General features: G+C 37.7%; 1 protein-coding gene across 1 annotated transcript in view; it reads right to left on the reverse strand.

Moving 5' to 3' along the window:
• Nucleotides 1-7,946, reverse strand: part of RORB (RAR related orphan receptor B) — a 39,282-nt gene extending 31,336 nt beyond the window's left edge. Inside the window, exons 1-3 of the mRNA XM_007426387.2 lie at nucleotides 7,866-7,946; nucleotides 6,395-6,536; nucleotides 482-883 (exon numbers count right to left, since the gene is read on the reverse strand). Coding sequence (XP_007426449.2) covers nucleotides 482-883; nucleotides 6,395-6,407 — 415 coding nt within the window. The 5' untranslated portion in view covers nucleotides 6,408-6,536; nucleotides 7,866-7,946. The remainder of the gene's footprint in view (nucleotides 1-481; nucleotides 884-6,394; nucleotides 6,537-7,865) is intronic.
• Nucleotides 7,947-10,995: the final 3,049 nt, after the last annotated feature.

A 10,995-nucleotide genomic window follows, 5' to 3' on the forward strand; every position in this document is an offset into this window, starting at 1 on the left:
AAACTCTCCAGAGAATTAACAGGGACAGTGTGAAGTCATCTATTCCAAATGCTGAGTAGAGATTTACTGATGTAAATCTTGAGTGTTCAATACAGGAGCACAAAGTTCTGCATTATAATTAATTTCTATGCCAGTCCTATTAATGATCCACTTTCAGAGCGATTTGTTGACAAGAATGTGTATAGTTGTCAAAAAGATCATTAAACCCTCCTGATAATGAGCTCTTTTGATACAAGCTCTCTATTTAGTAATTATCATTTGATTGATTTATCACTGACTGTGGTGTTCAGCTTCATAAACAGATCATGAATTGCTCCATTTAAGTAATGTAAACATTTTAGAATTCTGTAAACTGACTCTACAACCCAAGTCAGACATATGTTCAGGATCAACCCATTTCAAATGAAACCTTGCAGCTTGAGGTATGGATACACAACCATTGTGAAAATTATGTTGACCACTAAAGACAGGATTGTCTTACCTATTTCTGCCATGGTTATCCCTGGAGCTAATTGTCCGTTGTTGCAAAAGCTATAGGTAAACAAGTTTGGTACAGAAGTGAGGTCATAAATAGGTTCTTGCTTGATCTGTTTGATTCCGGTCATGTCTAAGCCAGACTGATCTGGGGAGGGCTGAGCAGAATCCACACTGTAATAACCCTCTGACTTCGGCAGGTCAATGACGTGCCCGTTTGAATAAGTGCCATCAGTTTCATTGTTCAGGTTGCTTAAGCCATTGCTGATGCTACTGCTGTAGACTCGGGCTAAGGCTTCGGCCTCGCCGCTCTGCTGCTGGCGCTGCTCCTGCAGCCGCTGCTGATGTTTCTGTACCTCAGCATAGAGACTGTCCCTCTGTTTTTTGGACATTCTTCCAAACTTTACAGCTGAAACAATAACAATTTAAAAACGCATTGGTATTTTAAAATACCAGTTTGAGTTATATGCAAGGTGTAGAGTACAAAGTGCTTCAAACTGGTTAGAGATCATTAATCTTTAAAGACTATGACAATCTCTGATTTAACAATGGTTATTGGATAAAGCACAATTGACTGGATTTATGCCATGTATAAGAAAGCTAAGGAACTTAAGAAGCCATATCTCTTGACAGAACTTGTTGATATTATTAAGCTCATGACTGATATGGTATAAGATGTCCATCACTGGAACTCCTCATGTCTTTTTTTTTTGTTTTTTTTGTACAAGAAGCTCCATGGCACATGGGAGATTGCTTTTAGCATGCAATCTTCCTGAAAATCATTGCAACTGAATCTATTCTTTTGTCCCAATTAGACCAACGTAGGAACACAGTCGTATATATTTGATCCTTACTGCACAGAGGCTGAAAGGAAATGACCTGGGCAGGAACTCAAAGAGAATTAATATTGAACAATTGTGATCTTATCCATTTTTTTAATGGGAGAGAAAATCTGTTCATTTAATACTTCAAGTAATTCAGTATTGTTTCCGTCCATTTAGCTCCATGGTGGGAAAAGCTTTGCTCATCATATACCTATTAAAGTACAGAGTCAAGGTGTCTCCACATCAGTCCCCTGGAAATCCCAGCAATTTTACCCTAAGATTGGTAATCATGACATTAATTTACTAGAGAGTAAAAGCTAAGTTTAATGGAACTAAGTTTAACTGATTTCTGATAAAACAGGACATTTCTTAGCTTGAACTTTGTTCCATTTAATAAATAGTTTGTTAGTTAAATTAATGGTCTGTCCATTAAATCGAAGTTTTACTGAAAATGATGCCATTTACTGTATAATTTATTGCATAATTACAGATATTATATAAATGGATGCAAATTATGTAATTTGGATTTAATGGATATTTGTATTTAACAGATGACCCTCCAAACTCATTACTCTCATAGACTCACATATCAAGGTTATCGGGATTGTTTTACAGTTGATTTCTCTTTTAAAGCCCTGGAAATTTCAGCCAAAGTAGTCTGCCCTGTCTAATCCTCCTACAAATTCAATTGATAGATGAGATATACTTCCATTAAAAAAAGTTTAGTAAAGCAATTGATTATTTTTTTTCTAAATTAACCTGTTGGTTGTTTTATACTGTAACATTATCAGCTAATGTTCATCCTTGACAATAGAGTATTATTGTATTATACTGTATACTGTATTATACTGTAACATTACTGACATTATATTGTCAAGAGAGTATTTTAATTCTTACTTTATTGGCCTGTTGATGATACAGTAGAAGATGATGATGTGATATTTTCCTCTGCAAGAGACTATTCCAAATTATTTAAAAGTCATAAGGATGTCCTTTAAATTAAAAATTCTTTTTAATTGAACTTGAGTTTTTTTTTATGAAAAGCAGAATATTTTAAGTATTATTTTTTTAAAGCACGTAAAGATAGACTCTGACAGGGACAGTTAGACCATAGGATATTTTTTTTCTAAATTAACCTGTTGGTTGTTTTATACTGTAACATTATCAGCTAATGTTCATCCTTGACAATAGAGTATTATTGTATTATACTGTATACTGTATTATACTGTAACATTACTGACATTATATTGTCAAGAGAGTATTTTAATTCTTACTTTATTGGCCTGTTGATGATACAGTAGAAGATGATGATGTGATATTTTCCTCTGCAAGAGACTATTCCAAATTATTTAAAAGTCATAAGGATGTCCTTTAAATTAAAAATTCTTTTTAATTGAACTTGAGTTTTTTTTTATGAAAAGCAGAATATTTTAAGTATTATTTTTTTAAAGCACGTAAAGATAGACTCTGACAGGGACAGTTAGACCATAGGATATTGTCACACAAAGTGACAACCTGTTGTCCTTGTACATATACTCTTTTGCCGGCTGCCTTTTCCTGGCCTAGGCTCCCATGCTCACTCATGCCAATCGCTCACCCTAGACTAAGTTCTACTGAAATCAAGAGAATATTCTTCCAAGAGTGCCAGGCAACCAACATCCTGCTGTGCATAATGAGCAGGCTTGCAATTGCTTTTTCATTTCTCTGTGTTCACTGTACAGCAAACCAGGGCTCTCTAAAAATGTACAGGCTTCAGATTTGTATCCTGTGTGATTTATCAATTTCCCCCAAACCTTTAATCTGTGCACTAACAGGATTAGTACTTTCGGAAGATAACAAGCCCTAAATCCCTATTATCACAATCTGTCAACGGGGCTGTTATCTTCACACACTTTTTGGGGAAGGGGGAGAATGTTACAGGTTACAATGAAGGGAAATAACAGACTAAGGAAAACACTCTACAGGAATCTCACTTCCTCTAAAGAAGCACATTTCATGGATTACATTCCAGAATAGATTTGTCACATATAACCTTAAAATAATTAAAGGGTTCATTTCTCCTGAGAAGAAAAGGGAGAAAACTGTCAGTCATACTGCAAAGCTAAATCTTTGTCATTTGTATTAGGCAAAGCAAAGGAATATCACCATCTTCATTAGCTATTTTTTCAACAGGGCTGGGGACAGCCTCATCTGGGAAAGCTTGCTGTTTTTGTCAGAATGATGAAAGCAATGTCGAGCATTGCAAGTTTTGCTGCCTTCTTACATGTGAGTGACATCATGACCCACATACCAAAGGGGCAGAACTCATGTTGTGGTGCCACAACATTGCTTTCATCCTTCTGAACCCCTTTGGTCTCTCTCTCACACACACATCTGGGATACCATTGACCATGGAAAATGTAGCCCTATAGAAGTTGCTGGATTGCAACTCCTATCAATCCAAACCTTTAGCTATCTTGACTGGGACTCATTTGATCTGTAATCCAGAAACATCTGGAGACATCACCTCTGGTCTACAATATGTACTATAGGAGACCCCTGTATGAATAGACATTGCTTTCTAGCTTGAGATAATATTTGGCCCCCCAAAAGTGACATTACATCTGGTAGGAAATAATATCCTTTCTCTGGAAAGCACTCAAGAAGTAGCATGTTACTACTGAAAAGGGAATATTTCAAATGTTCTGGAATCCTTCATTTCATCATCCCTTTTTGACCAGCTGCAAGATGAGGACTGGAAAATTTTATGGGATCAGAGATTTGGTCTTCTTAATTAAAATAAAATAAATAAAATATGCATGATAAATGTTTTCAAATTGGAAAAAAATGGAACACAGCAAGGACACACCACTAGCAGTTGTACCCCAAGATCTTTTGATGCTTGCTGCATTGAAACCCTTAAGAACATAATGGAGATAATCCTTTAACATCAACACAAATTCCATCAAAAAAATAAATGCAGCTTCTTGTATGTTAACATGCCAGCCTTCCTCAATCTTATCCTTCATTCTTCCTTCATTCTTCCTAAAAGGTTGCTGAAAACATTCAAGAAGTTGCATTTATTTTCAAGGCAAAAGGTATTAACTGGGGTAGGCTCCCTTATCATATACACTGGATTCTAGCCCTGTCTCCTTAAAAAAAGAAAGCCCCAAAACAAGCTAGTAAGTCCACCTAAGTTGCCTTCACAAAGGGCATTTAACCATACTGATTTTCATGTTATCATTTTGCTTTCAGCTACAGTGTACTTGAACAGAAATCAGTCAATCAATCCCTTTCTGCCCCTCCCTCTCTCTCCCCCATATTTGTAAGGCTGACTCTGGGTGCTGAACAACAATAAAAACAAAGTATGGAAACAATTAATCAATGAAAAAGCAATGGTTAACCAGGAAGGAACACCCCACTACCTGCCTTGTGTACCCAGCTTCCCAGAGGAGCCCTCTGCTCACTCTAGTCCAAGGCCTGGGGGAATAGCTGAGTCTTTAAGGCTTGCTTGAAGAAGAACAAGGTAGGGACTGTTCAAACCTCTGGGGGAATGCTATTCCAAATGACAAGCATTGTCACAGAGAAAGCTTCAGATGACATTGCTTAATGGATGGACCTGGAACATGCTGACTCTGTCTGAATGGACAGGATGGGCAGAAACCATGGGAGACAGACAGTCCTTCAAATAACTAAGCCCCGTGCCATGTAGGCATGCATAGAGAGGCAGTTTGGTCTAGTGGTTAAGGCACTAGTCTGGATATTGAGTTCTAGTTCTGCCTTAGGCACAGAGCCAGCTGGGTGACCTTGGGCCAGTCCTCCTCTCTCAGTCCTAGGAAGAAGGCAGCAATGACAAACCACTTCTAGAAAATCTTGCCAAGAAAACTGCATGGATTGACTCAAAGGTATGTGTACGCACGCATGTGCGCACACACTCAAACACACTATAGGGCTTTATAGATAATAAGCAGCACCTTGAATTGTGCCCAGAATCTTACTGGCAGCCAGTGCAGCTTGCAAAGCAGAGGGATTACCTGGGCATACTAAGGAATGCCCATTACCGCTTGTGCTACTACAGTGTGGAACAGCTACACTTCCGAGTGTTCTTTAGGGGCAGTCTCACATAAAGCTGCTTTTGCCTCCTTCCCAAAACGTTCAAGCTGATTATGATACTGCTCAGGGTTGACGAGTCCTGGAAACTGCTTCTGACTGGCGCACTTTCAGCCATTCATTGCTCAGCCCGTGCTAGTGAACAGCTGAGTGCAGAGAACACGACCAACCTGGCTTGCTTTCTCCTCTTTAAATTTGCCAGTTGCTAAATGCTCTGTCTCCCAGTTAGTAATGCTTCTGGTCCTTCCCCCTTTCTTTCATAAAAACAAGAAGCAAATAAATAAATATTTCCAGCATTTGTCCCCTGAACATGCAGAGACAGTGCAGGGATTTGCCCACATTATCAATGATAATTGATAATGATTGTGGCTGAAATTTTCTTTTTTGTGTATTTACTCAATGCACTAGTATTTCTGTGTCTGGTTGTGTTTTCTTATGGTGTTTTTAACTTTGTATGCTGTCTTGAGTCTTTTTTGACTTGGTGGCCTTATAAATCTAAAGAATAATAATTGTCTAGGGGCTTGCAAAAGCATTCATCATAATAGGCTGCTCTGGGGCCTGTTGTGAGCAATGCCTGAGTTTTGAAATTAAAGTATTCTCTCAATTTAACACACAAATGGGGGGAAAGGGACCTAACAGATCTGAAAGTCTCTTAAATGCATAATGCCGCTTTACATATGCATAAAATAGCAAATGCTGTATGTGTCTATTGCATTCCAAAGTCCGTTTAACCAAAGTCTAGTAAATCACATTACAGTTGTTGAGAAATTTGGTATAATGCTGATCAGCAATTCTGTTCCAAATTTCCATTGTGACATCTTGTACTTGGATTAATTTTATTCTCTGTTTGACATTATAACCCCTAGTTAAAAAGCCTTATGTTTTGGGAACAGCAGGGATCCATGTGACAGAGCAGAGCGATGCTTTACTTTGGGGAAGGGAAAACAGACTGCAAGGAAGAACAGTTTCAAAGGATTGATCTGTGAATCAGAAAGCAAGGTCTTTACCATCTCGAGACATTCCCAGGGCAAGACACTTCTGCAGTCGACAGTGTTGGCAACGATTTCTGTTGGTTCTGTCAATTAAACAGTTTCTCTGCCTTGGGCAGGAATATGTGGCATTGTTCTGCTGACTCCTCCTGAAGAATCCCTAGCGAGGGGAAAAAAGAAAGACAGCTAGATCTCTGTATTTAAGGCAGCATCTCAGCACCATCCTTGCAATTAAAATAGTTTCTGAATGTGCTATAATTTTTGAAAGCCGCTTTTGCCAGGTACAAATGAAGCTGGGATAATAATGAGCGTTAGCCTCCGTACCTGAACACAAGCCCCTACTCAGCTACAGTACTCTGGGTAATGCTAGTCTGCCTGCATTCTCAACTGAAAGTTTCTCTCATAGTTGTTGTAAAGATCGAATTTTCCACACACCCGCTCCCCCTTTCCCCCAACAGCTCCAAAGAGTTTGGAGGGATTGGCAGGATGCAAAAGTGATAAATTAATGATGTCATGTAGAGCAGTGTTTCTCAACCACAGCACCTTTAAGCTGTGTGGACTTTAACTCCCAGATTTCCCCAGCCAGCATGCTGGCTGAGGAATTCTGGGAATTGAAGTCCACACATCTTAAAGGTGCTGAGGTTGAGAAACACGGATGTAGAGTAACTGGATTTAAGTCAAGATTTCACTCCAAAACCTCTTGACTGGCAGTGCTCAGCTGTACAATCTATAAAAATGATGAAGCTACTCCTATAGATAAAGGGAAGACTTTTATTAACTGTATTTTCAGAGGTTCTAGAAAAGTGATGTCCTTAAAAAAAAGAAGAAAAAAAGAAGTAGTGTGCCCTGAATATGAAGGGGAGGACAGGTTTGTTAAGCTTCCTGAAGTACCGTTCAAATCTTAATTTTTGTAATCTTACAAATACTTACCTGGGAGTAAACCCTATTCAATGCAGTGATATTTCAGAACAGATATGTAAAGTTTGACACTGCATGCTATACAATGCATTCTTGGTTTAAATAGATGCTTCTGTGCCATTTTTTTAAAACACGTTTTCCCTCTCCCCACCCTGCAATCCGTGGCAAGTGTGGCAAACTGGAAGTCCTGCTGCACCGACAGTTTTTATTTCCCCCGATTAACCCTGCTTAAAAAACCCAAGTCTTTTTAACTGAAATATCAAAATTTTCTCTCACCCATTTGAAATAGGAGTTAGAAGAAAACTGAGCCAGAATGATGTGTGTATTGATATTTGTTGACAGGCTATTTTATATTTACAGGGAATGTATTCTTTTTGCACTACTCATTCATGTCCTAAAACATTTTGGAAAAATTGCATGTGTAGTCTGAGACCATGGAGAAAACCTGACATTTTTGTACCATTCTGGAAATCCTTGTTGAAATGACTTATGGGAGGCTCTTGTTTAATCCAGATATGATGGAAGCTGTCATAGAATGCAGTGATGACACAGACATATAAACATCTCATACCTTGCAGCCTTCACATGTGATGACTCCATAGTGTATTCCAGAGGACTTGTCACCACAAATTTTGCATGGTATCACTTCAATTTGTGCTGGAAAAGAAAGAAAGATTTGGTGCATGTTTGCTGCATGCATTTTCTCTTTCCCTAGATTTTGCATCAGTTGTGACTATGGAATTCTATTCTATAGTGCTATGAATTCTCAAACACCCACTTCACTTTAAATAATCTCCAATTCCTCCTTTCAAACAACTCCCATCACTCTAGAGAGCATGCTCCATAGATTTCTTCCTGCATTTACTTATCTTGACAGTAAGTCCAAATTCGTCCTTTGATAATTACTCTTATGGAAATCTATTCTTCTCTATAAATTAGCCTCTCACTTCTCATCAATCTTCTAATAATTTTTCAGGCAGAGATCTTGATTTTTCCTACAACCCTGGATAATGTGTGGAGCAATAACAACTCCTCTCACTTGCACTTGATATGGTACAGTTCATATCATGATCACATTACAAACATTACTGATCTACAGTTTCCCCATGAAATATTATAATAGTGATATCCAGGTCATCGAAGACACCAATCTATTTATAAGCATATATGGATTTTTACCCAAACTGCAATTCTTTGTATATGGAAAACTAGTGAAATTCTATTTCCCCACACTTCCTTCTCTCCATATATACTAATATGGATTAGAATGGCCATCTAAGCATTATCAAGACAAAGGATGCAGGTTTGCATTAAAACCAGCCTATGATAATCTATCTGTTTGGTATAGATTTCAGCATGATATGATATAATCATTAGACTGTTAGGCTTAGTTCTGGGTGACCATCTTCAGGCTCCTACCTGTCTATGGGTCTCACTCAGGGACTTTGGGCCAGTCAGCATCTTTCAGTCCAAACTACCTCACAAAGTTGATCTGAGGATTAAATGAGGGGTGGTTCCGTATCAACTGTCTTCAGCTTTTTGGAGGGAAGTTGGGATATGTGTAAGAAGTGAATAATGGGAATGAAGTTGTCTAAGAGGTCACTACAGTACTGTATGTCTCTTAATCTGCTTTCCAGTTGGAAACTGTTGATCGGACACTTCAGATTCACATTCTATTTTCTTGTAGCTCTTTTTAAACCTGACTAGGGCTAGCACTGAGCAGCCATTCTGTGTATGATTGCCCTAAGTCATTTGGTGACCTTAAGACATGCATTGGTTTTAATGGAATAAATCTTTATTTTACCCTGGCATTACAAGTATTGTCCATATAGACATAAAATTACTCACAGAAGCCTAAATGCCATGGCAACAGCAACATATTTACTCTAAAGCAGGTTCAGGACACCTTTATGAGGTGTCTGAATGAAGTTCAGGATGTAAAATAAATATGTGATTTAGACTTACAGTAATGAATATAGTTATTCAGCACTCAAATATTCTTGTAAAGAAATGTATACAGTACATGCATCCCAAAAGACACTATTTATCTACACTACTTGAATTCAGAAATTGTATGCAAAACTCAATATATTAGGAACCAATGTGCACAAAATAATGTATATTAGTGAAAGTTTTGAACAACAGCAAATGAAGATTTATCAGAAGGTATAGAATAATCAGTGGATTTCAAGTGGTCTGTGTATCCCTATCTGAAATTGTTTCCAATAAGAAAAATTAAATACTGTGTTAGAGAAAATAGCTGGAAGCTAGCTTTTTCTGCTGTTAACTTTTGATTTTTTCCATTTGGGGACCATTTTGTACAAACATGCATAATTAGGTGATAAAGCTCACCACATGAGAATTCTACCCTGTTAAAAAGTCATTTATGAGTCAGCCCTAAGGACTTCAATCAAAGACATTCAAAGGTACTATGGATCAAGGCCCTTTGTGTACATCCTACATAAAGAAGGAATCTCATGGTACTATGCTTCACAGCTACCTAATAGACTACTCAAGAAATAATGCCTATTAAAAAAATACTATAATTATGCAAATACATTGCATGACAATCAGGATGTATGGAGAAGGCTTATTACTATATAAAATGATAGAGTATAGCAATGATTGCTTTTGGGCTAACTCATAAGCCAGAGCCATAAATGATTTATATGCACATATTGTATATACATGAATGCATTCATTACGAACAAATGCATTACAAACTGGAATCTGGAATATGACAAGACACAGGTTCTTCAGGAACGAAGTAACTTTTTGTTAAGCTTATATAATACATATTCAAAGCACTTTTACAGAGTATTGTGCTTTTTTTTTTTTTTGAAATAAGCCCTAATGTATGGAGATCTATGGTTAGCAAGGCTATTTCCTTCCAGAGAGGAACTAAAAAGTTCTCGAGTCTGTTATCTTCAGCTCCTACACCAAACATAGGCCATGGTCACACTGGTACCACCACTTCCATTCTTTCTTTTTGAGACACCATAACATCTGAACTTCATTATCTATTCAAACTTCAAGCCTCAGCACAGAGAGTCACATGAATTAAGAGCCAATGGTTGGTTGAAATGTCTTATATTGTTCTTGACAGTAGTGACTGGAAATGTTACAATTGTCATGTTCTGCATCTTTACAGGATATTCCTAATAATATATGGGACAACTAACCCAAAAGGGGAAGGAGAAAGAGGCAGGCTTCAGGTTTTGCAATAGCAAACATATGCTAGGAAATGCAGACAGCGGCATTAGCCTTTTCTTCTAGAAGACAGCAACACAGTTTAAGGACTCGTAACAGAAACTTGAATCTATTAACAGCTGAAAGAAAAAGAAGTGAGTGTATTCCCTGAAACATCTTGAATTACTGTAATTAACACACAGTGTACCAGGTTTCCTTTGCAGATTTAATGATGGCCAGCATCTCCTACATCTTGTTGACACTGCAGCTTTGTTTGACAATTGAGAATGAGGTTTCCCTCCTCTTTCTTATACTCATCTTTCCCTCATGGAAGTAGGCAGATAATTAATAAATTAGTTTAGCCTATGCTTCTTTCCATTCAGCTTAGATGAAAAGTGAACACCTTCTTCCAGATTTATCCAAAGACACAAATTTGGAATGTTGTAAAAGTTTTGTGGAACAATGGCTTGGATTCTAAAGAAGGGATAATCAGAAGGGATCTTTTTATCTCT

This window comes from Python bivittatus, unplaced genomic scaffold (genome assembly GCF_059951505.1).
Source record: "Python bivittatus isolate LINGU-HERP-01145 unplaced genomic scaffold, Pbiv_v1 ctg000850_np1212, whole genome shotgun sequence".
In the NCBI taxonomy this organism is placed as follows: Eukaryota; Metazoa; Chordata; class Lepidosauria; order Squamata; family Pythonidae; genus Python; species Python bivittatus.